The sequence below is a fragment of the Beta vulgaris genome, chromosome 3 (assembly GCF_026745355.1).
Source record: "Beta vulgaris subsp. vulgaris cultivar EL10 chromosome 3, EL10.2, whole genome shotgun sequence".
NCBI lineage: Eukaryota > Viridiplantae > Streptophyta > Magnoliopsida > Caryophyllales > Amaranthaceae > Beta > Beta vulgaris.
Window position 1 is genome coordinate 56,910,815 of NC_079204.1, and position 24,834 is coordinate 56,935,648.

General features: G+C 35.8%; 3 protein-coding genes across 5 annotated transcripts; 2 read left to right on the forward strand and 1 right to left on the reverse strand.

The window, feature by feature from the left end:
- The first annotated feature begins 1,702 nt into the window (after positions 1-1,702).
- Positions 1,703-6,221, forward strand: LOC104889790 (hypothetical protein). Its single transcript, XM_010675098.4, has 3 exons — positions 1,703-2,605; positions 4,235-4,424; positions 5,442-6,221. Exons 1-3 carry the CDS (start codon positions 1,887-1,889, stop codon positions 5,658-5,660), a joined length of 1,128 nt encoding a protein of 375 aa, XP_010673400.2. The 5' UTR covers positions 1,703-1,886; the 3' UTR covers positions 5,661-6,221.
- Positions 6,222-9,354: 3,133 nt separating this feature from the next.
- LOC104889791 (probable magnesium transporter NIPA2) lies at positions 9,355-15,720 on the forward strand. 3 transcript variants are annotated; one of them, XM_010675100.4, is made up of 9 exons: positions 9,355-9,429; positions 9,980-10,181; positions 10,334-10,390; positions 10,612-10,702; positions 10,790-10,950; positions 11,186-11,313; positions 11,411-11,548; positions 13,212-13,304; positions 15,020-15,720. In XM_010675100.4, the coding sequence occupies exons 2-9, from the start codon at positions 10,055-10,057 to the stop codon at positions 15,242-15,244; spliced, it is 1,020 nt and encodes a 339-aa protein (XP_010673402.1). In that variant the 5' UTR covers positions 9,355-9,429; positions 9,980-10,054; the 3' UTR covers positions 15,245-15,720. The 3 variants fall into 3 exon arrangements, with proteins under 3 accessions (XP_010673402.1, XP_057249198.1, XP_010673401.1); XM_010675099.4 differs by lacking the exon at positions 9,355-9,429 and adding an exon at positions 9,478-9,864; XM_057393215.1 differs by lacking the exon at positions 9,980-10,181 and having other exon boundaries at positions 9,410-9,429.
- Positions 15,721-16,256: 536 nt separating this feature from the next.
- Positions 16,257-24,624, reverse strand: LOC104889792 (hypothetical protein). The gene is made up of 12 exons (XM_010675101.3): positions 24,367-24,624; positions 24,195-24,282; positions 23,895-23,958; positions 23,645-23,746; positions 23,464-23,555; positions 22,701-22,796; positions 22,440-22,516; positions 21,933-22,149; positions 21,274-21,329; positions 19,308-19,436; positions 17,569-17,752; positions 16,257-16,657 (listed from the first exon to the last, which is right to left on the reverse strand). Exons 1-12 carry the CDS (start codon positions 24,402-24,404, stop codon positions 16,550-16,552), a joined length of 1,251 nt encoding a protein of 416 aa, XP_010673403.2. The 5' UTR covers positions 24,405-24,624; the 3' UTR covers positions 16,257-16,549.
- Between the last annotated feature and the right edge of the window lie 210 nt (positions 24,625-24,834).

A 24,834-nucleotide genomic window follows, 5' to 3' on the forward strand; every position in this document is an offset into this window, starting at 1 on the left:
TTTGACGAATTTCACCAGGTATTTCAATGTTTTCAGTTATTCACCGGATATTTCTAGGTTTTTGTAAAAATTTCTGAAATTCCACTGTCTAACTAACCCTAATTAAACACTAATTAACTCTAATCCTGAAAACCACCATATGCACCACATAGGTGGGATGCTGTCACTTAACACTTGAGGGATATACCACCTGACTATCTGATGAATCCTAAGTTCATCACCCAAAGGCACAAAAATACGACATCGCAATTACTACAAAACAACAAATGAATAAATGAAGAAATGTCCAAACTCCAAACTAGCATCTACATCTATTATATTCACCGAGCATGTTAAGAAATGCACACTCATTTCACAAGAAGCCAAAATTTCATGCAAAGATTGTTCCAAGACTCACGTTATCAGGGAAAAGATAGGTCCAAGACTCAAGTTATCAGACAAACTCAAAAGCCAAAATAAATTTCAATACTTTTATTTTCAAAGTTTTAATAAATCCTTTAACGAAATTAATTACCTACCGGACAATCCCCCGTTCGCTATATAATTAATCCTAAAAACCACCATACCCACCACCCAAGTGGGATGTTGTCACTTAACTCTAGAGGGTGTAGAAAGATAAGGCCTAAGAGGCGTTGTTTAGTATTCCACTTAACATGGAAATGAGTAAAATGATTGTAGAGCTGGAAACTTGATAAATTGTTGTTGTTCTTACTAGTAGAGTTAAAAATAACCTTATTTCTATAGATACACAAATTCCATAGTCCTATTACAAACTTTAATTTGTCAAACGAACACTTGAAATACCATCATCGGTCTTATAGAGCAGGATATTTTTAATAACCCAGTCCTTTCAAGATTGTGGATTATTTGTGATTGACTAAACCAAGGTTGAAATCTGATTCCATAATAATGCATGGTGTGGCTGTAGAGAAATGCTTAAGGATATGTTATTGATCAAGCCCAACTAAAACACGAAGACAATAAAAGTAATCAAATCTTACATGTGAAAATAATCCGAGTTACCAAAAATGATATGTAATAAGACAATATAATACAAAATATAAACATTGCAATTATCACGACCTAAATATAATGATAAATCCATAATGAGAGCCATAACAAATTGCATAACAAAAACAATTGACATTCTATATCCATTTCTTATTAATTTATTCACTTTGTACTTTACCATTATTCAGACACTTTGACTATCTTCCGGAGTCGAGTATATCGTCACCAATAATTTATTCCGATGTATTTTCTCCTTAATCATGCGCACCCCGAGAACCTTCTCAAATATCACTCATCCATGAACTACTCCCAGCCAAGCACGCTTAACTACGGAGTAATTAAGGAAATGAACTCCCATAGGTGGAATTTTGTTTGACTCGTCTAAAAAAATATGAATATCCCATAGGTGATCATGAAAAAATTGCCCATTGATCGGGCTAAAATCCGGATCAATTTTTTCCAAAGGTCAGTATTTTTAGACAAAAAAAAATAGCAGATTTTTCGGACCAAAATCGAATTGGACCAAAATTTAGACTGAAAAGTCATTTCAACTAGTCCAAAGCTCGGACCAAAGAAAAAACGAACTCCTACGAACCCAAAAATGAGCCAAAAATTATAATCAAGTCGGGCTAATTTAATCACCTCTACTGACTATCCCACCCCCATATTCTATTAACTCACTCGTAGCTGGTGGGCCGAAGCAGATACGGTAGTGTTTGTTTACGAAGAAGTTTATTTGGGCTTCACCGAACTAGATCCATTGTAGGAGGAAACTGAGTAATCTTTGTCGACATTTCATTAGAGCTTCCTTTATAGGGTTTTGAGCAAGCTGTTTTGTTCTTCACCTTCTTCATCTTCTTCACTGTGAAAAAACGATGCAATTTCTGAATCGAATCATACGGTATCATCCTTCAACTTACTCTACTAATAGTGCAATTATTTTATCAAATCATCTATTCTCAGAATCAACGCCATTTTCGTCTTCAAGTTTCAAGCTATTTCGAAATTCTAGGGTTTTCTCGAATGAATCTGGAAATGAATGGGATAAAAATCACAATATAGATGATAAATTTGAGTGGAATGATAGTTCATCTTCATCGTGGTCTACTGGATTAACGAAAGATCACTTCGACGGAGAAGCTGTAGGTCGTCAGATTTCTCCAATATCGGCATCGCAACCGCGAGAAGTATCAGGAGCTTCGGTTTCTAATGGTGATCCATTGGAGAAATCTCTGAAGAAACAAATGGTGGAATTACAGCGATTGGCGAGGCGAGAGGCGAGGAGAGAAGGCGTAGAAGGATTCGGAGAAGAGTTTGCTGAGAAGGCAAGGGAGATGAGTAGGTTGATGAAGCAAATTAATGAGCCTGGTGCTAGAGGTTCATATTTGAAGGATTCGGAGAAGATTGAAATGTATAGATTGCATAAGGAGAATCCTGAGGTTTATACTGTGGAGAGGTTAGCTAAGGATTTTAGGATTATGAGGCAAAGAGTTGCGGCTATTCTTTGGCTTAAGGAGCTTGAGGAAGAAGAGGAGAAAAAGCTTGGTGAGCCTTTGGACGATTCGATCGAGCTTTTGATTGATAGTTTCCCTGAGTAAGGACTATTTCTTGATGCATTTTGTGTTTTTCTGACATCCGTTGATCTTGTTGTGTTGTGTTGTGTTGTGTTGTGTTGGTGGTGCTTGTTCTTTCAATAGGTAATGAACATTATTGTTGATTATACAACTTTTAGCTTATTGCTTGATTATTGAATTGCTCTACTTGTTTGTGTGAGTGCATTGGTTGTTATGTATTTGATTCTCGTCAAATTGATATGCAATCTCGAGATAAACCGTACTTCATTTATGATGCTAAGTCCAAAAGTATACTAAGCCTACAAGAGTAGACAATACAATCTTCTGAACTTGTCTTAGTTTGGTACATTGATGTCTAGTGTCTCTTATGGTTTTAGTTTCTAACTAAGATGAAGATTCCTGACTATTTGCATCTATATTATATTAGAGGAAAACGATTATTGAAGAAGTAGGTGGTCTTTGCATCTCCGGTTAAAGGGCCAATTGGAAATATTCTTTATTGTTTTGTCATCAGGCTTAGTCTACTTTACACATGACTTTCCTGTACCCTGTCTGAGCAAGAAAATTTCCCGAGGTATCGGGGGAGTTGTTGTGGAAGTCTCTTATGGCCATATGAGTGGATCTCTGGTGGAGTTTAGTATGGTAGCAATGGGGGACTGTTTATAACTCTATACTCAATTAGAGGACTGAGGTCAATAAGCAAGGGCAAATAGGTTCTAAACACTTTCACTGGGTTTTTGTGGGGAAAAGGAAAATTATGATGGAGGGATTAGAGCAGAATGTTGGCAGCTAACTTTTGCTGACAAAGTTATCCTAATAGAGGTTGATAATGTTGGCTAAAGCAATAAGAAAAGCTCCTTTTAGAGCAAGGATTATTGTTTATGGCAGTTTACTCTTAAAATTGCTATGGCGCACTTTATTCTTCAGTAGATGACTGGATTAGGGTTTCCCTGTGAGATTACAGGGGCAGGGTAGATCTTATTCTTAAGATTAAGATAGAATTTTGAAACATGTGATGGTAGTTCAAGGGTAGATTGGAGGCTGCTGTCCAAGATAATGATTGCATGATGACACTTTAAAATGTTCTGAGAGTTAGTCAACTCAATGGGATTGGACCGACTTTACTTTTGTTCCCTGCTAGTATTCCTTATATGTTGTCTCTCTATAGATCAAAAAAGTTCCTGAGCTTTTTTTCTTGTGCGTGAATGCTTCTGCTGGGTTTTTGTTCTCCTTGGCTTGTTTTTGTGTATATCTAGACTCTACCATTCTTTTCTTTTTTGGTTCTGATCAGCCCTTCTGCATTATTTTCTCTTATAACCATTTCTTATTTGGGTTCATGGTTTAATGTAATCTCCCTTGATCGAAGGGTTTTTATTTGTTCCCATTTGGTAAATGTCTAAAATATTAGTGTATCCTTGCTTTGCTGTGTATGAAGCTTGTGATTCATATTAGTAACGTCAGATTTCCTGCAATTATTGTTATTTGTTGGGCCAGTTAAACTGTTTCATGAAAATCACTTCTTTTACCTCAACTCTTCGTGTTTTTGTTGTTTAAGGTTTCAGCATTGCAGTTTAAGAAGATTTTTATTGATGTAAAACACCAAGAGTGACAGTTTCTCCTTGAATTCACTTTGTGTTTTGTTATTGCAGATTCTTTATTTCCCATGATAGGGAGTTTCATGTAGCTTCACTTCCATACAAACCTGATTTTAAAGTCATGCCTGAGGGCTGGGATGGCACCACTAGGGATCCGGATGAAGTACATTATGAGATATCAAAGAAGGAAGACGATATGTTGTACGAAGAGTTCCTTCAAAGGTTTAACTTCAACAAGATGAAAGTAAGTGCCCGAAACAACCTCTCTCTCTTCCCCTCCTTTTCTTATCTAGGAAGCACTTAGATCTTGAGTCCTGAATACTTTACTTATTAGGATGCACTTATCATCCTTTTGCGTCAAGGTTATGATTGCACTTGGAAATACAGGGTTTAGCTTCTTTAAACTCAACTATATGATTTTGACTTATAGGTAATGGGCTGCCAATAGAGTAGGTTACTAATTACCTGGTTGCACTCATCACCCATTTGCATCAAGGTTATGATTACACTTGGATTATATAGTTTCAGACTCCTCATCCAACTAGATGGTTTTGACTTATAGGCCGTGGCTGTGAATACTGTAGGAAATTAAAAATTTGTGAATAGCAAGATCATACCCTCTCCGTGTTTTTGTAGTTGTAACGTCCAAACGTTTGACAATATTCATATACATTGACCGGAAAATTTTCACTAATATAAACACATTTTTGTGATATATTAGTCAAAATTATGCCATGTATTAGTTTAGAGTTTTGACACTATTGCTGGAAGATGTTCCATGTTATTTATTATTATATATAATACTTAATGATTAATACCAATAGATAATTGAAGATATAATGATCGAAGTTGTGCTTTGATAAACATGCAAGTGGAAATTGTGCAACTATATAAATCAGATGGAGTATAACAGTTGAGACCCCCAACCCCGCTTGTCAGTTATCACGAAGTTTGTTAGTAGATATTTTAGTTTTCTAGAATTAAAAAGGGGAAAAGTTTTTTAAATAATTGATATCATCATTTTAATTCAGAGTGATCATTGACATCCATTTGCCAGCAAGGGTTGGCAACATGCTTGCACAGCCCAGAGTAGGAAGTTTGACAATTTAGATTTGGTTAAAGTCATTGCTGGTCTTAGAACATATTGTCATGTTCCGTGTCTGTGTGCATTGCCAATCATTGTTTTTTTTTTTTTATTTATAATTTTTACTTTTGGGTCTTCGCTGCATCATGCAAATGCAATCTCCATTTTTATGAGCAGTTCAAGGGGAAGGTTCAAGTGCACAGATATACTAGGAGGCGTCCTTCAGATGGTTGGAGTTTAACAGTGGAGAAGTTAGGACCTCGGGGAAAGCGTGGAGGAAGTGGAGGATGGAAATTTGTGAGTGAACCAGATGGATCAACACGTCCATTGAATGAAACGGAGAAGATGTATGTCAAGAGAGAAACTCCTCGTCGACGACGAAAGATTCTCCCGTAAGAAGCAGAGATGATGTTTTCAACCAGTTGCAATAATTTAGGCAGGAATTTGTTTTTTTGAATTCACTTGTATGATAGAGCTTATACCTTTGCTCCTAAATTGTATTATCACAAATCAGCAAATTTTGTACCCCTGGATCTGGTGTTGAGAATGGGAGACAATTCCTACAGCTTTAAAAACTAAGGCGTTGTTGACATACGGGCGAATAAAATGATCCACTTGGGTTATTTTGTTAAATCACTTGTTAAAATCTATTTTCTCATATAGTTTTTAACTAGTAATTTGACTAAAACACCCTTGTGGCGGATCATCCTGTCCAGTCCTGGGATCGAATTATGTTTCCTGGAGCCAACGTCTCGCCAGGCCAGCCAGGGAATACTTGCTCCTAATGTAGACAAGGAGCAAAAGGCTGAATATTGTAGAAGGTTTTCAAGTTTGTAGGTTTTTGCGTATTTGGTAAAACACCCTAGTGATTTTGTTAGGCATATTGCTCTTCTTGTCACACCAGTTGGCAACTTAATCATGTATGCAGTATGATGATAATCTTTCTATTTTGAGTAATATGCATTGCACCAGCAGCTTTGGCCAGAATAAAGTGATTAAAATTACGAAGATTGAATGACATTAGCATTGACTTGACTTGTCAAAAGTGTGAGTGACACGCATATAGAATTATAGATACAGGGAAGCAAAATCTTACTTAAGAAAGCTGACAGAGAAATTATCAAATTTTGTCTAAAATGATTCTTGCATAGCTTTCGGACAGGGGGAACCAGACGTGAGTGAACACTTTTCTTATACATAGGCTGATCATCTAGTCGACGGGAAACAAATACAGGTCATGTGATCGTATTTTTGTATGGCTATGCCGTATTGATACGGCTCTTATTTGTACCTCCTCTGTGTTACGGACTTACGAGTTACGATAGATACAAAGACCAATTAGGATAGTTACTATATAGACCAATTAATGTAGGGGTATAATCAAGGATGTTTTGACATAGTGGTTGAATTGATATGATGTCAATGATAGGTCACAGGTTCGGATCCAGAATCTCCTTCTCCTTTGTACTTTGTCCTCATATCCTAGAGGCTAAAGGTATTAGTCCCTCCGTCCCAATTTATTTGCTACATTTTGCCATTTAGGTGTGTCTCAATTTATTTGCTACATTTGCAACTATTTCCATATATAGTACATATATCCCACACTTTATTTACAAATTTGCCATCACTCCCTCCTTGGTTTTTGTAAATATTTTCACATATAGTATATAGGTCCCACAATTTACCTATTTGCTTTTTTGTTAATTCTTGTTATGACAATAGTCCCCACTCCCTCCTTGGTCTTTGTGATAAAGCAAATGTAGCAAATAATTTGGGACGGAGGAAGTATTTATAAGGTTTTAAATTTTGTCAAGCGAGTTTTCTAAAAAAAATTTGTTAAGTGAGGATGATGTGAGTTAGAAATCTCTCTGTCTTTATTCTCTGTTTTCAAGTGCTTGATTTTCAATATTGGACTAAGAGATAGTGAAAGTTAACAACTAGTGCATAAATATAACTAATGAGTTTCATTTACTATTTTTGTTTGGTAGGATCTATACCTCATATCCTAAAGGTATGATTCATGAGGTTTTCAATTTTGTCAAGTGGAGTTTCTTTACAAAAAAAAATTGTTAAGTGAGGATGATATGAGCTAGGAATTTCTGTTTTTTTTTTCTACATTCAAGTGCTTGATATGCAAATTTAGTCCAAGAGATTGTGAAAGTTATGGATTAGTTTAGTTCTTTAATAGCTCACCACCAAAAAAAAACTTAATTGCCCACCACTTTACTAAAAATTGTTTCGAAGAAAAATGAATTTACTTAAAATGAAAATAGGTAGAGAAAGTGGGAGTTGGTATAACAAGAAAATAAAAGTGTACTTTGCTAAAGGCATGTTTTCTCCATATTATAACTACTTAATATCAATTCGTTTCTAATATAACTATATAATCATAGTTTAACTTACCAATACTAATTCTGCAATTAGTATTTACATCTAAAATGAGTATAAAAAAAGGATGTTAGAAGGGTACAGTAACATTTTAGCAAGAAAGTGTTTTTTTCCTAAACTTCATCTTTTCTTTTCTTTTTTGTATTTTTTCCTTCTTGAAAATAAGCAAAAATAAGGCGAATAAAAACAGACTTTAAAAAGTGTATCGTCTTTCCAAAGCATTGATTCATTTTTCAAATTTTGATAATGTTTTAGAAGATATTTTGTCACTTTCTTCGTCATTCTTCGTCATTTAATTCAGTACGTATTGTGGTATCATGTTAAAAGCGACGAGAATTATGTAGCCCATCATCTTAATAAACTAATATCCCTTAATGTCAAACTGAGTATGGAAAAATCATTATCCTAATAAAACTTCTCCCCGTGTACTCTCGGACTTTTTACCCCTGATTAATATACTTGTTTGCTTTTTTCTCTCAACAAAAGTAAGAGATCAGCATGAGTTTTTATTATTATTATTATTATCCATCATCCACGTACTATTAAGACGTTGAGGAGTAGCTGGCCAGCATTGAGCCATTGATACAAGGTTGGTTTCAAAATGTGCAAGTAAACAAACATACTTGTAAATTCTAGTTCTTTTTTATGCGTATATTCTCTTTTATTTTGGCATTTGATGTGATCCACATGTGAGTTCCTCATTGACCCTCGTCTCAATCATTCATTTATTCTACTTCCTAAATATATATAAATCAATTTCCGTTAGTTTTAGGATCTTAAGTAATTGCATTAATTTAATTATAATGTTCAACCAGTAGTATAAATCACATAAATGAATCATTAAACATAAAAACGGATTGGACCAAAATATATTGAGGAATTAACTATTAAAGTTGGATATCAAACATTGAGTTTACTCTAAAAAAAAAAGAATCAGGAATATAAATAAATCAAGAGTGATAAACTAAAATTTTCAAAACGATGCTTAAACTGAAAAAAGAATCTCAGATAATTTGGTGCGACCCGCCAAGAAGTTCCACGTTTTAGTTTTTGTGCTCCGTGCAAATAAAATACATTGAAAAAACTATCGACTTTGGGAACACTAATATACCTTTTGTAGTTTTTCCAGCGTATTAATTGTTTCTTAAATAAAGATAACGAAGAGCTGTAGTTCCGCATTAAGATTGGAACATGTGACGTATTAAAGTATGAAGCTAGTGACAACAAACGAATTATTATTAATGTTCATAAAATAAGATTAATGTAGGTCCAACATAATTTTTTATAGCACCAATTGAAAATCCGTTTCAAAAAGGAACTCCAATAGCATAATAAGGGGCTATTCTTACCATCCTCCACTTTCAAAGTGTCTGCCCGTAAATACAGATAAGGTTAACACACAAATGGTCTGTTTTTTTCGACATAAAACAACTGAACCAAATTGAACGGAACTAAACTGAATTAAACTGAACTGAATTGAAATGAATAGTGATATGCGAGAGTAAAAGTATTGTCAAAAGCTGAACTGAACCGAATCGAACTGAACTGAAAATAAGCTGGGGAGAACAAACCCAAAGTGTTCAAATTTGACAGGATCTTTCATCTTACCACGTTTAAAAATACAAAAAGTACAACTTAGAAACATGTACATAAGGTAAATAATTTCAATTGGTCATATTAGATTTAAAGAGTAATGTGGCTATTCCAAAAGGGGAAAAAACCCTGAACTCTACAAAGATAAACGCGGGATCCGGAGATCTTCATGAACTCATAAAATGTGTGGCTCCCCTCTTCTCTTCAATTTTGCTACTACTGTTTTTTTGTTTGGCCTTTCTATGTGTCATGTAATTCATTCATATTACTATATTAGTAGTTAATTAATTTTTATTCTAAACGTAACGGAAATACCGTTGTCTCAGCTCCCTCTTTCTCTCTCCTGTTGCTGTCGTTCCTCGACGAAGAAAAAAGCAATTGAGAGAGAGAGAGTTAGAGAAAGAAGAGCTGACACTCTTGTGTATGAATTGTGGCTTTCACTACTCACACAAACACAAGGTTTAGATTAAAGGAGACTACTTTTTTTTGTGAAAAGAAAAAAATTCAGATTGTTTTGGACATACCCATGTTGTCAAAATTCTGAATTTAATGATGCACATATCATAATCATCGAGTTTGATGTGTAATCTACATTTTCCTTTGAAGAAAACCCAGATGGGTACTTGAATTTCTCATTCAACTTTTTGAGATTTTGTGTGTGAATTTTAAAAAAATTGTTTGGGTTGTGATTTTCTGATCTTTATTTTGTTTATTTGTGATGTGGGTATTTTCAGGGTTTTGAAAAGACTTGATTTTTCAAGGGTTTTCGATTGGATTGAATTGAAGTTTTGTCTTTTAAAATTCTGTCAATGGGGATGTCCTCAGATAATGTTAAGGGGCTTGTGTTGGCTTTGTCTTCGAGCATTTTTATTGGGTCCAGCTTCATTATTAAGAAAAAAGGTCTTATGAAAGCTGGGACTACTGGTACTAGAGCAGGTTTTTATCCCCTCTCCTTCCTCATTCTTTGGATTTTTTTAGTTGTTTTGTGTAGTATATGATTTTGGTTAATCAGGAGAAATATGGCTTATTTATCAACTTTATTTCATTGTTCTTTGAATTATATCTGTTGGTTGATGGGTGGTTTTCAGGATCAGGAGGTCACTCATACCTGTATGAACCTTGGTGGTGGACTGGAATGATTGCAAGTAAGTTCTGATTCACGCGTTCTTGTTGGATTTATTGGTTTTAGGGTATATGGTAAAATTGTCACATTTATTAAACAAATTATAGTTTATGATTGGATGATCAAACATATCCTTAATTATGAATGGTTGGGATATTGCGAGAATGAATTCCGGACTGAGGGAGTATGCTTTATGATGGTGATCTCAATTAGTGGACTGATGCCTTCATGTGTATTTTGTAGTGATTGTTGGGGAGATAGCTAATTTTGCAGCATATGCTTTTGCACCTGCAATTCTTGTCACTCCTCTGGGAGCCCTTAGTATCATTTTCAGGTATGGTCACTGCAGCTCTTTAACCTGAATTTAATGTATGTTTTTCTTTTTTTCCTTTTAATCTCCTAATATCTTTTTGTAATGCAGTTCAGTTCTAGCTCATATTATCCTGAAGGAAAAGTTGCACATATTTGGTATGCTTGGTTGTGTTCTATGTGTGGTTGGGTCTACCACTATTGTTTTACATGCCCCTCATGAGAAGGATATCGAATCTGTTAAGCAAGTATGGCATCTAGCCACAGAGCCAGGTAATTGCTTATGGAACCTTATCAGTTTGGCTTTGTTTTCCCGTCATGTGTTTGTTGCTAATTGTTTGTGTGGTTTACTGTCATAATATTGAAATTCACATGGTGTTAGCCAATAGCAATGAGCCGTTTATGCTTGAAAACAAATGCCTTCAAGAGCCTAGCATGCTTAGCTTTGATGTCTTTAACTATCTGCATGAATGAGTAGCTGACAACAATTTTTCTTCTCTTTGAACAGGTTTCCTTGTGTATGCTGGTATAGTTATAGTGGTGGTTCTGGTTCTCATTTTCTACTATGTTCCACGTAACGGGCGTACACATATGATAGTGTACATTGGGATTTGCTCACTCATGGGGTCTCTTACGGTCTGTTTATCGAAGTCTAGGGTTAAGACATTGACAGTTTTAGTTTTTAAGTTTAGCTCCTCATTGCTCTGACATGACGTTGTTTCTTCATATGTAGGTTATGTGTGTCAAAGCTGTGAGTATTGCCTTGAAGTTGACTTTTGGAGGAAATAACCAGTTTATATACTTTCAAGCATGGTTCTTCACCATAGTCGTAGTTGTCTGCTGTCTCTTGCAAATTAATTACTTGAACAAGGTACTTCATGAATTATAGTCTCTGCCCACCGTAGGATGCTAGATTTTTGTTCTTTTGTGTCTCTGTGGTATCAACTTGTCTATCGAGCAATATTTGAGTTATGATTATTGTTGAGCATTCCAGCTATAGTGATGATCATTATAACAATGCTTTTAGCTGGCTTACATGTGATAGTATAGCATATTTCTCTTAATGCTACTCCGTAACTCGTCTCATAGCTCATTTCTCTACTTGTGGTATGATGTTTCTTTCTTTGCAAAGGTACTACCATGGTATTCGATTGTTTTGAGCCTTCTTATCATTTTCTATATCTTAACTTTAGAAAGTCACTAGGTTCAAATAATTTTGCAAATCAGCTAGAGATAGTATACTTTTACAAGCTGGACATTAGTCTAATTGAGGCAATATTTTTTCCTTGGCCAATGTAGAATCTACAAGGATGGTATTGATATATACAGCTATGTCACTTGAACTCTTCGTTTCACCTCAAGTACTTATAATGGATACTTCACACTCTGAGATGTTTTTTTTTTTTTTGCATTTGGTTATTCGTTTTGGGACCAAAGATTTCATTAAGTGGTTAGTGTGACATTAGCGGAGATCAACAAGAGGCAATACATCTCCGTGGACTTCTTGTTATTATGAATGACGACACTGATAATAAAAAAGAGCAATATTATGTTTAAGTCATCCTCGATAGTCAATGACGAAGACATCGACCAGAGAAGGTTTGGAACTAGATTATGATACAGCTTTCCTAGAGTTACTACGGACATCTTGGTTATAAGTTGTGGGGACCATGGATCTATGTTGCTGATGCTAAGTTGGGGCTCTTATGCATATTTTATTTACTGTATTCTTGTCAAAATGAGGAGATACTTGGGAGGCCCTTAGTAATATCCCTGAATTGTATTTTTCTGCTGAAGCTAAGTAACTGTATTCAATTGGATTTGTACTGGTGTACTCAATGAAAGTCACTCACTAAAGGCACTAACGAACCCACTCACAATAAAACAAAAATTTGTCTTACAAGCATATGAGGGCGAGTGAAGCTCTTTATTGTCCTGTAAGCATCTGCTTTCTTGACATCCCTAAACTATAATATCCTCTAATTTTGTTTGTAACTGTAGTACAACTATCTAAACTGTAATTTGCCTACTTCTAGACAAGCCACCACCGCATCGGTTTCCCATCCACCTTATTAGTGTTACCTATCATTTTTTTGTGCTTGAATTGGTTGTGTTGGCAGACACATCACCGATTTCACCGTTACAAACTTAAAGCCATAATACTAGTATATGTTTACATATTACAATTTCTCATCTTATGCAAAACTCCAACTTTTACGACTTCAACTAATCCAATAGCCTACCTATCAAATGTAAATATTAATGTGTCTTCTTGGTCTCACCATCTGATTTGAAACCCATATGAGAAGGATGTTCCTATTACAAAAAGAAATGAGCAAATTTTTCTTTTTAATTTCTCCCTTTTCTACTTGCTGAGATTTTAGATGGTGGAGAAAATAATGTTACAAGTATCCTTTGATCGTGCTTGCTCAGCATATGTGATCTCAGCATTCACAAGTGTGTCAGTTTTTCATTTGTTCTCCACTGCTTACAGCGCTAACCTGTAAGTTTGAATGACACTTGAATCCTTGCAGGCACTGGACACCTTTAACACTGCTGTCGTATCGCCTGTCTATTACGTCATGTTTACTTCACTCACCATCTTTGCAAGTATGATCATGTTTAAGGTAACACCGATTCTTTTCATTAAAGCAAATGTGAAAGTTATTTATAATAATTAAGATATGACATCTACATAATCATGAACACTAGATCGTAGTATGAACATAAACGTCCTTTTTTGTCTACTGATTATCCTATTCATAAACACTAGATCATCGTATAAACATAAAGGTCTTTTTTTTAATCTGCTGATTATCCTAATTACGGTACTTCTGTTACAAGTTACAACACTGGTATCATGATTATCTATAAACCAATAAACCATGAATAATAATCGATGATGAAGCATCTATTGCAACAGAGATCCTTATGACTGATTCTGATATATGTAAGTAGAATCCATCTTGGTATACCAATTTTTCGACATTTTTGCATGACAATACAGTAAAGTAGTCATATTTAGCCAGCCGAAAAGTAGAGTAAGGTTCCTTTTGGTTGGAACTTGGAAGGAAAATTGGAAATGCAATTGAAGATTAATTTTCCTTTGTTCTGTTTTATGGAAATTGGTGACTTTTAAACCTATGGTTCATTGCCCTCTCATGCTTTTGCCAAGCACCTAGCCTTTCTTATTCCCTCTCGATCCTCTACAGTCTCCATCCACTACCTCTCGACCCCCACCAGCTCAGCTACATCTCACCGCTAAGCAACCAATCAAGCACCGAGGAAGCTACTATCTCTCCTCCCTGCTTTCGTTCTATCCTATTGCCTCATTATGTTTGAAAATTACAAAAGTGAAACACTTCATCATTTCTTTAAAGCCCCTGCATCAGCCGCCATGGCTGGAACCACTCTCTAAAATGCCTCACAAAAGCCTCGCTGTTTGTAAAACAGACCACTACGACAAGAATTTAAAAAAAAAGGAACCTGATGTTGCTCACATCCTGCCTGCTGCCATCCTCATAGGCTTACCGGTGGCGGCTGTTGGACCGCCCCTGGCTACCCTGTTTTCTACCCCCTCTCCCTCTTTTCCTTGTTTTGGCCCTCTTGGAAGGAAGACACAGGAAGGAAGAACGATTTGATGCTTGAGTGTCGTAGCACCTGTCGTCCTTCATCAGATCGCTGGCGTTTAGCTGCCATCGGTGGTAAGGCAAGTTGAAGAGACTTGCTGCGATAGAGAGTTTATTGATAGAGAGAGGGAAAAGGCAATTTCCCTTCTGAATTTGGGGGAAATTATTTTATCGGTTGAAAAGTAAACTTTCAGCCCGAATTTCCTTTAGGCTCCATCTGTTTTGGAAGAAAAAGGTATTCCCTGTTTTCCGTTGTTTGGTTGGACAAGGGTTTTAAAAGGAAAACTATGGTGGAAAAGAGTTTTTGATCCCTTTGTAAATATTTTCCTCCAATATTTGAAGGAAAACCATTTTCCTCCACTCTCTCGTTCCAAACATCTTCATTATCCCCTTCTTAGCTTAATAGTTTTCCATACCAAACAAAGGAAAACTAATATTCATTTGCGTTTTGCGTGGAAAATATTTCCATCAAACCAAATGGACCTTCAATCCGGTCCAAACCAGACAATGGAAACTTGGAAAGCTCTTTTTAAGAACAACTTTCCTCCCAACCAAACATAGCCTAAAGCAAATCTTTTGTAAGTTGCTGAAGCTTCATGTTTATGAACAGATTTCTTTATTTTCTTTGTTTTTTTTTTTCAATTTTTGTTGTGCGCTGTCATTTGTTGTGTGATGTATTACTTACATTCCTCTTTATCTTTGTCAATTTTCAGGACTGGGATTCGCAGAATGGTTCACAAATAGCTACTGAGCTCTGTGGTTTTGTAACCATTTTGTCTGGCACATTTTTGCTTCACAAAACCAAGGACATGGGAAGTACTCCTGCAGTGCCACTTCCTGCAGCTGAACTAACTAGGCAATTTAGCGGCAACTGCAATCACGAGCATCCAAAGCATTCTAGTCGCAATCCTAGCCCGGATCGCAATTTTAGAGAATAACAAGTTTGGTTTTCTGGAGATCCAACTTATATTTGGCGGTCAGTTGTCTCGCAATCTCAATGGGACAGATAATACCTTGTCTCTTGGAGCTCAAAGTTTGGGTTTGAAATGTTGATCACAATACAGAATGACCAACTTTTTGGCAAGAATGCAGACCAATTTTCTGATAGAAAGGGTATATATTTTCATTGCGGAAGAATCCAATTATTTGTAGCGATATAGCCATGCTACTCTAGGTAGAATTTGCCCCATTCTTTTCGCTACACAGATTTTAGGTTGTGAATATGTTTCAAAACCGAGATTTTGAAGTAGAAAGGCAGATGAGATGAGTAAGAAAATTGATGCAATATTTCCAGAACAACTTTCTTACTCACATCAGTCCCTTGTTTATGTTTCCTGATCTAAGGTTGCAAGTGACAGTTTTTTAGACTGCATGTTAGCTCCATATATAATATATTCCATATTTTTTTGGATCAGTCGGCAAAACATGTTCAGTGTTAATTGTCAAAAAAGAAAAAGTTCAGTGTTCCATATTCCACTACATGAAATTCTTCCCGCATCAAATCTTTCTTATACTTGTTTGATTTGGACCTTTGGTCATGTAAGATTTACCAAAAGGTGATGAAAGAAGTTATCACAAGCTCTTTCATATGGTAAAACGACTATGGAAATTGGATATAATCCTTGTGCTGTGCATATACTCCATCGTTTAGAGTTGTTCCATTTGACTTTTTACGGTCTTTAAGATATAACTAAAAGTATAAATATCTTAAGTTTTATACGTGAAAAATTACATAAAGTTGATATTCTAAAAATGCACTAAAATGAATAAGAGACAATTTCACACGACTATAATATATGCTACTTAGAATTCGTGGTCAAATACAATGGAGCAATCATTAGGGACAGAAGAAGTAACTATTGTAAAAGCATGTGTACACATACAAAGTGAGAATAATCCCCAAAAGTAAGACTTCAATTATGGTAACTTCGAGCCTTCAAGGTCACTAACTTTCACCATTTTTAAGAAACACAATTAAGTATGAAGTTCGAGTACATTCAGTCATTCATAAATCACCTCATATCCCCAACAAAACAACCTCCATTCATGTACAAGTTGATACAATATGTAGGAGATATCAATTATTCAAAATTTTCCTAGAATAATTCCATGAAATGAAACTAAGACTACTGATATTCATCATGATCACAAGAGCCATAAAGATACATTTGGAGAACAGATGATTATTGGTGGAGTACTAAATTGTACTGGACAACAGTGTTTCACCAACGGACTTCAGTCTGTTAAAGATGGAGGTCTGGACGAAATTTGTCTAAAAGTGTCTCTTCAATGCGATCCACAAAACTTGTTAAGCTTTTCCGTATATTAAGATCAAAAGAATTTGCCAACTCCTGCAAGAAAAGTAGCGTAATAAATTAGAAAAAATGCAAATATATTAAATTTGTAATGGTAAGTGTCGAAAGACGGAAAGAAGCACAACATTTTTTGCTTAACTGTGCAATTAAAAGAAGAAAAGATAAAAATGAAATAAAAAATCCTTAACACACATGATGCTTCCAAGAAACTGAGTTAGGTGCACTTCACTTTATGTTCGTAGTTGTTGTTTTCCTTGTTCTGTCTAAGAAGACAGATCAACTCATTAAATAAAATAGCAAAAATTGTGCTTCGTCATATATAGTACTCCCTCCGTCCCACATTATTTGTCCCCATAGAAATTTAAGATTGATAAACTAAGGTTCAGATCACAATTTTAAACCCTCTACCCCTTCCCTATCCCTCTGTGCTTGATGTCATGGAGACATTTTCTTATTTCAGCCTAAAACTAGATGTTAATGCAAAAAGAGAAGGGAGGAAACAAAATAAATTTTCTCCCCTGCTCATCCATTATCTCAATACCACACCCAATACAGGGTAACATAGAGGAGAAAGGAAAGAGAAGGCACTTTTTTTTTGGCTGTAACCGTTCCCTACAAGGCTGATAAAATAAGAATTTTTTAGCCTTTTAGCTAATCTGCTAATGAGACTTGTTTATCAATTCCTATTACTGCCATGGTTCACCTCTTTTCCATCTGAGCAAGATGAATGAGTTTTGAAGAATGGAAAAGTATTAAACCTACAACACCATTATAAGCTAGTGGTCTAAATGGAAATTACAGTCTCATTTACTGTTTTAGTGTAAAGATTTTCAATATTTCCTGGGATAACAACAAAGTGACCAGAATTTAATACACAATGCAAGACACTTCCAGGAAACATGAGTGATAATTACTAAGTTCACAGCAGTATTAGAGTGATTACTTGCCTCAACTTTGGAAAGCAAACTCAAAGAAATTTCTTTCACATTCTGATCAGAACTCCGGAAAGAGACTAGCTTCAGTGGGGAAGTGGATAGTGGCCAACCCTGACAAGGCTTTACAAAGGCATCTATCCCACCAATCATATGAGCTACAATCAACTCATCCTTATCCAGATACTCAAATGAGTGCCTGCAACAGATCAAGATATAGTACGAAAATAAGAAACATTTAAACAACTTGAACAACAATTTCTACAAGTTAAAATTACTCAGAATCTGCAAATATGTGTAAATATAATTGAATCAACTCTCTAAGTCGCTGTTTTACATGTGAACAAGGAGCAGACTGCAGAAGCTTTGCCTTTCTCCAAATTCATCAAAAAAAGGTAAAAACATAATACTCAAACTACGTAGAAGTCTTCAATTTTCAGTAGAGGAAACAAATTATAGGCACTTTTTACTCTACAGCTGCACGATTCAAAAGCCACATCATGACTTCAAGAAACATAAGGTAAACTTTGAGCCTCAGTTACCAATGTAATACACAACAGATGAATGTGTGCCATGTTATTCGCCCATATCAGCCTACCAGGCAGCATAATTAGGTTCTTGAAGATAGGTTAGCTACTTCCCTCAGTGGGAATATAAAAGATCAATCCAGTTGTCTGCTTCAACTTAAACGACTCTCAATGGTTCTATAGGTTCTAAGATAAGAAGCAAAGTAATTGGTCACAAGTCTCACTGTATAAATGGGTACATTATCCCCAACCCTTCCCCCTTTTGGATCGGGGTTCAAGAAGGGTCATGGCCTTCCCCAATCCCCATAACTTTTTCACCTAAAAGGCATAGATTAGATGCAGTGCATCTCTAACGCCTACTCTAGCATATTTGGACAAGAAGGGGAGTCAAAGATTACCATGGTCAGAGCAGTCTCTTTCTTTCATTTTTCACTTTCATTTCTCGTGTATTAGTGATCATAGGAGAAAACATAATCCTTTTTAGCATCAATTGTTACATGACTCTTTATTTTTATTTTACGGAAGGGATTCATAAAGGATCACAAAGAGAAACATAACTTTACTCATGTCTTGGACCTCCCTACGTAAATTCATTAGGAACACACCACATGTCGATAAGTCTGTTTGCTGTGCTCTTCCCTTTCTCCTTTACTACATCATTTCCTGTTTCAGCTTAAATATGTAAATATTCCATGTTTACGGCCCACTGAGGGCTCTTTGAAACTCTTATAGTAGACTGAATGATCTTCTGAAGATCTTATATAGCATGGATCTGAATATCTGATGTGGGCATTGACTTTTCAAAAGAAAAATTTGCCAGGTAGTGATGGATAAAAGAAATAAAAATAGCTAGAAGTATCTAGCCTAACATGGAAACTGAAGATTCATAATAGCTTATCTTAGTCAAGTATATGTTTTGAACCATGAAGCAGGTGATCACACACTCACTTGACAGCCATGTGAAAGAAGCTAAAGCAATAACAAGCTGATGGGTGTCTCAGAAACTGAGGTGATCCCAGATGTTTCTGAAGTTTACTTTTCTATGGTTTCCTGATGAAAAGATGGCAAGAATATCACGAGAAATGACATGGTTTACTCATCAGGTCTAGTTTGTTTACATATCAAGCTTGGAAAACTGAAGTACCCGCCACTATAAATGGCAATCATGAATATCGTGCTTCCATGCATTTAGACATGCAAGGGAAAAAAAATAAAAGGGAACGTCACCTGGAATTATTAGCGATCTTCACCATTTGCTGTCTTAAAGTGCAAACGACGATTTTATCTTGGACTTTCTGCAAAAACCATCCCAAGGAGGACCTTGTCTGGGGTACTGGCGACACAGAGAATAATTTGCTGGCACAATAACAAGATTCATGTCACATGAATTACATATTAGAGAAAAGAAAGGGTGCTCATAGGTACATGATATAATGATAGAATTGAGTATAATTATTTACTGCAACAACAGTTATGAGCATGGAATTTTCCAATATATCCTTCACCTTTCCTCCTGGAATTTTTTGTATGACCAGGTACAAGAAAATGGGATGCCAAATCCTAGACGTGATTTTAGTCACAAATCTTAACAATTCAGAATACTTGAGTGGGATCCCAAATTGAGCAACATTCCTATTCTAGACGTAATATGTATGGACCCACTTAACCCACATCTTTTTTCATAATTTAATTTTCCAAGTCAGATCCTATAGCAGCTTGCAAATTGCAGCTCTATCCACATTGTGATGCAGGTAATGTTCTGCCTTATCAATCAGTTTTTGATTATTGACAAAGGCAACAGTTCAATATCAGTTCTTGCCCACCAAAGTGAGAGGAAGCATCGTTGGTGGTCTTTGATAAAACCAAAGATTTTTATAAGGTGGTGGTTTTGAAAAAAGTGTATCTTATGAGTTGGCCTTTTAGAAAATTCATAAAAAGACATCAACTATGTAATAAGAAGAAATAATTTAAGTAGCTATGAGATCCTTAAGCTATGTATCAAATGGGGATAGTTACCTCCAGATGGTGTCACATAAGTCACCAATTGCTCTCAAATGCGGAACGAATTTGGGAACAGATTCGTTTGTGAAGATTTGAATTTAAGGAGGGGACCCCTTAATAGGTGAGCTGTGAATTGCGAATTGGCAAACTGAAAAGCTCTAACCAATTCTTTCTTGGGAAAGTTAGAATGCTATGAGGAGTAAGTATGCCAAAGTTTCCTGGAAGAAGTTTTAATGTAATACTCCTGCCCACACTAAATGTGTTTCCATTGGCCGAATAGGCACTCTTGAAAGTTGGAAGATAGCTACTCAGTGAGAGAGTGCTCACATATGGTGTTCATTGTGATCCAATGTGTATTCTGAGCCATAAAGAGGGTCCTAGGGGGAGACCCTCAATAATTTGTTCTTTTGTTGTGATTACTCCACCGAAGTATGGAGTAAAGTTTTTAGATCGCTGAGCTATACCAGACAGCATACTAGCAGGCAGGAAGAGTAACATAGATGATAACTCAGGTCAATGATAACTCTCTGATTCATGTCAAGTTTATAGAGCAGCTCCGAGTGTATCATTCATGGAAAGGAAGGAGCACGAGGAAGTTTCAGAGTTCTCAGGAGGGATTTGATGATTATAATTACAAAGATTCAGTGCATGGCCTTATCTTTTCCTCTTTAAATATGTAATCAAATTTTGTTTTCTAGTCGTAGAATGACAATTTGAAGTGTGAGATAGGGAGAAAACTTTGGAGGGAAGGAGACAAGGAAGGCATATTGACAGAATACCTTACATTCTTACAAGGTGGTGGAAGTAAAAAAGGAGTATACATAAGGTGGTTTCTGACAAAAGGAAAAAAGAAGACTGGTTCTCTTCATAGAGGATAATTTATAAGGTGGTTACTCGCAAATAATCCCTATTTTGTGCCAACATTACTATAGGAAAAAACTATTTTTCTTTTAAAGTTTTAATGCTACTGTCAGTTTGTGCATAAATTCCACTAAAAAAGGAATTATAACAGTCAGAGGATCACGATAAAGTAGAAAGCCAACTGAGACAGGAGTACAGGACAAACTGACAAAGAGAGCACATAAGTCTATATCATCCTTCAAGAGAATTTAAAATTGTAAAGCATTTTGAAATTCATAGGAAATTAGAAACGGTTATGAAAAAAGAAAAAAGGTAAATTTCAAAGACAGACCTGAAGGTGTTTGTAGCTTCAACAACATCCCCTATGTAAACGTCATTTGGAGATATCTGCAGAAATACAGCATAGATTTTTAACAAGCAGTTTTAAGATACCAGTATTTTGATTTTTAGCCTCTCGACTTCAAGAAGTGTAAATGCATCTCAAGGGAATTGATCTTAAAATGCACTAATTGACAGATGTCAAACCATGCCAAAGACAGTGGCATGAAGAAGATAAAAGAAGAAAAACAAGCATGCATAAAACAGCCAAACGATTTAATGAACTGGAAGTTTGAATCCATTTGTATATTATCTATCCCTTCTCCCCAAAACCTGAGTTGTGAATTGGTTTGCCCCATTACAATTTGCCAGTTTGCAATTGTAATGACATAGAAAGTCTACCCTCATTAGACATAAGAGCACATGTAATTACAACATAACAAGTAATGGACTGAGCTGCTTTTTACTCAGAATTGTCCGACTCGGTTATGTTCTTTCTAGAACGGGAGGGGGTTATAAAATAACAGATGTCAGCCTGTCAAGGGAGTCTAGCAATAAATTCCCAACGATAACAAGAGCAAACCAGTCAAATCGAGTATCAACCATCGAAAACTCCAGATTTAAGAGAACATAGCAAGGCAAGAGATACAAACTAACACCACAAGAGAGTACCTCCACATTCTTAAGCTCCATAGTCCCATCAACGACCTCTATTAACAACTCATGGTTCACTTCAGACTGCTTCATATTATCGTCAGCATTCAGCTGGCATATCACACCTTCAACATCTGGAAGGTATGTCCTCAATGACACCCTGATGGTGTTTCCTTCGAAGTCAATCACCTTCAACCCAGTCAATGCTTCCTCGATATTCTCGATAGCTTCAATCCTATAGACCAGGGGAGAAAGAAAAAAAAGTTAGATACCAAGTAATGCTAGTCAAATAAGACCTCAAACCAGTGAATGCTTAATAATCATCCCCTACCTTTGGGACTCGCTGTTGGACAAGCCCCAAAAAAGTTTGAAGGCTTAGTTTCCTCTTCAAGAGGAGCCCGGCTTCTGCCTGGACCTCTTGAATTAGAGACTCCAGTTTAAGATTTGCAAACTAAGAGTAATATGAAGGCAAGGCATGAAGTTGTTTGCATGGGATATTTGAACGCAGTGAAGATGCCCCATTACCTTTTCAAGTTGAGGTGATCCTGCAAAGACTTTAATGTCATTTCGTTCATCTCAATTTGATGTTTCAGCTTTAGGACCTGAATCATAAGATAATCTCAAAGACATAAGTATAGATAGTCATAGCTGTTCTTGACCAATATGGGAAAATGAACAAAGCAAATGTCAAACTGCACTTCCTACACAATTTACTGACTACCAAACTTGTCTGCGCCAACAAAACTAGTTAGTATCACAACAAAGGATGTCATGAAAAAAAGTCACCTCAAAGTAGTCGTCGTGATGTGCCTTTACTTGTGGTTGACCCTCTACTTGTTTAAATTTCCCAACATGTTCTCCTGATATTTCTTCTCCAGATCCCTGTCAATTGTATGACATATCAAAAAAAAAAAGTACAGACCAGAAATTGTACAAGGAAGTTTACAATACTTTAGTTACTCAGCCAGAGATAACTCTTTATGACAAAAACACTGGAATTAGGAAAAAGTCCAATCCATAAAAGCAAGTTACTCTATTGGGCATCCACATGAATCGTACAAATTCAGTCCATGAAAGACATATACTTTCTTTTTTTCTAAAATGAAGAAAGAAATGGGCAAGAAGACATACAGAGTTAAACTGCCAACCTAGTATAAGGAAACAAGAAACAATAAGCAAGCATCAGCGAAGATTGGGCACTGAGATTATAGTGGGACAACGATTCATAGTGAGTTGGTAATTGGTAGTGATAGGTTCCAAAGAAGAGCTATTTCTATGCAATCTCCAAGTCCAAGCTACATTATATGCTTCTACATAACATTGATCAATCAAGTGTCACAACGCAACCAATCGACAAAAAGGACAAAGTAAACGCTCAAAGCAGCAATAACGAGAATGAAATGTAGAGATGTATTAGCACCAATATACAAAAAAATCATGCAAGGAAGACTTATACTAAACTCTGCAGAAACTTGAGGGATCTCGCCGCAATGTGTACAAAACTCTAGTAGACCTTATAATTGTGCATCATCTAGTATTGACAACTAACCTCCACTGGCTGTGTGAGGAGATTGTCCCTCAATTGAGCATATTCCACAACATAGCGCAACGATTCAAGATTACTTTCCAATTGACAAGTACCTAAAATTTCGAAACAACTTATAGGTTTACAAGCATCCATATGAAAAGAACTTGGCATTAAAAGAAAGGATATCTTATCCTTAACTGACCTTGAACGTGCAATTTTCTAAGACTTTGAATTTCCTCAGCTAAGGAAGCAGTTTCGGCCTCAGTGGTTCTAAGGTCATCTCTCAAACGATCCATGTATGCATCTGTAAGCAAAATTTAGGTATAAATTATAATAATAAAGCATTCAAAGGACAACTTAAGATTAAATTCAGAAAAAAAAACACATTTCGAAAACGAATGATATATGCATATAGCAAAACAAGTATAAATTGAATAAAATGGTAACCTTACCGAGGTCTTGATCTTTGAATGACCCGACATCCGAGTGATCTGCGACGATTTGGTTGACATTGGTCTATATAATATATATCTCAAGAGTTAGAAAATTGAAGAAAATATGTTAGACTCTTATTCATATTATATCATAGATATTATTATGCCGAGTTTGCATAGCATCAGGACTCCGTCCTCTGGATTGTATAAATACGTTTGATGATGAATGAGAACACAATACAACTTGACCAAATCTTAACAAAATAATATGTGAAATTGGAAGGATTACGATTACGATTACGATTATGATTAGCTTACCTCTAGGGCTAAAACGCAGTGTTGGAGCAATTGATCGGAATCAGAAGAAGGGGAATGTATTAAGAACTCCGATAATTCGGCAATTCGACTGAGGAAATGAAGAAAGGAAATAAACAAAATCACATATTCTAGTCCAAAAAGTGGATATTGTTTGCCGAAATTGGTAGCTTACCTGCGAATAGTATCGAGATGAATTGGTTCAGACTCCATTTTTGAACTTGCTGCCTTGCCTTCAACCTTCAAACTTCAAAACTCATTTCAAAAACTATATTCGTGTTGGAGGGAAAACAAGAATAAGGTTATCTTCTTTTGAACTCAAATGGGGAATTTACTCTAGTTCACACAAATTCAATTTAATGTAGTTAGTTTTCTTTTATAGTTTTCGGTTCAATTAAGTTGAGTTCAACCAAGTTAAATTTAGTTCGATTATTTCCTCTCATGGAGCCCCTGCGTACTAATTATATGTCATTAATTTTGCCTATTGTTTGTGATCGGATAGAGCTAATCTTTTTTTATTATTATTAGGTTGAATATTTACAAATTAGATAAATTCCACTAGATTAAAAAAAATAAACAAAATTAATGATGTATAATTCACGGTAGGAGAATTGTGCATTAAAGAAGGTAGGTTTGATGGTAA

What these genes read in the sequence shown, in the direction of transcription:
- LOC104889790 (XM_010675098.4), top strand. Translation starts at nt 1,887, where the DNA reads ATGCAATTTCTGAATCGAATCATACGGTATCATCCTTCAACTTACTCT. An exon ending in TTGATTGATAGTTTCCCTGA is followed by an intron (nt 2,606 to 4,234) that starts GTAAGGACTATT and finishes TTGTTATTGCAG; the next exon opens with ATTCTTTATTTCCCATGATA. An exon ending in TTAACTTCAACAAGATGAAA is followed by an intron (nt 4,425 to 5,441) that starts GTAAGTGCCCGA and finishes TTTTATGAGCAG; the next exon opens with TTCAAGGGGAAGGTTCAAGT.
- LOC104889791 (XM_010675100.4), top strand. Translation starts at nt 10,055, where the DNA reads ATGGGGATGTCCTCAGATAATGTTAAGGGGCTTGTGTTGGCTTTGTCT. An exon ending in GACTACTGGTACTAGAGCAG is followed by an intron (nt 10,182 to 10,333) that starts GTTTTTATCCCC and finishes GGTGGTTTTCAG; the next exon opens with GATCAGGAGGTCACTCATAC. An exon ending in AAATTAATTACTTGAACAAG is followed by an intron (nt 11,549 to 13,211) that starts GTACTTCATGAA and finishes GAATCCTTGCAG; the next exon opens with GCACTGGACACCTTTAACAC.
- LOC104889792 (XM_010675101.3), bottom strand. Translation starts at nt 24,404, where the DNA reads ATGGAGTCTGAACCAATTCATCTCGATACTATTCGCAG. An exon ending in ACTGCGTTTTAGCCCTAGAG is followed by an intron (nt 23,959 to 24,194) that starts GTAAGCTAATCA and finishes TATATTATATAG; the next exon opens with ACCAATGTCAACCAAATCGT. An exon ending in GAAGCTACAAACACCTTCAG is followed by an intron (nt 19,437 to 21,273) that starts GTCTGTCTTTGA and finishes TTATTGTGCCAG; the next exon opens with CAAATTATTCTCTGTGTCGC.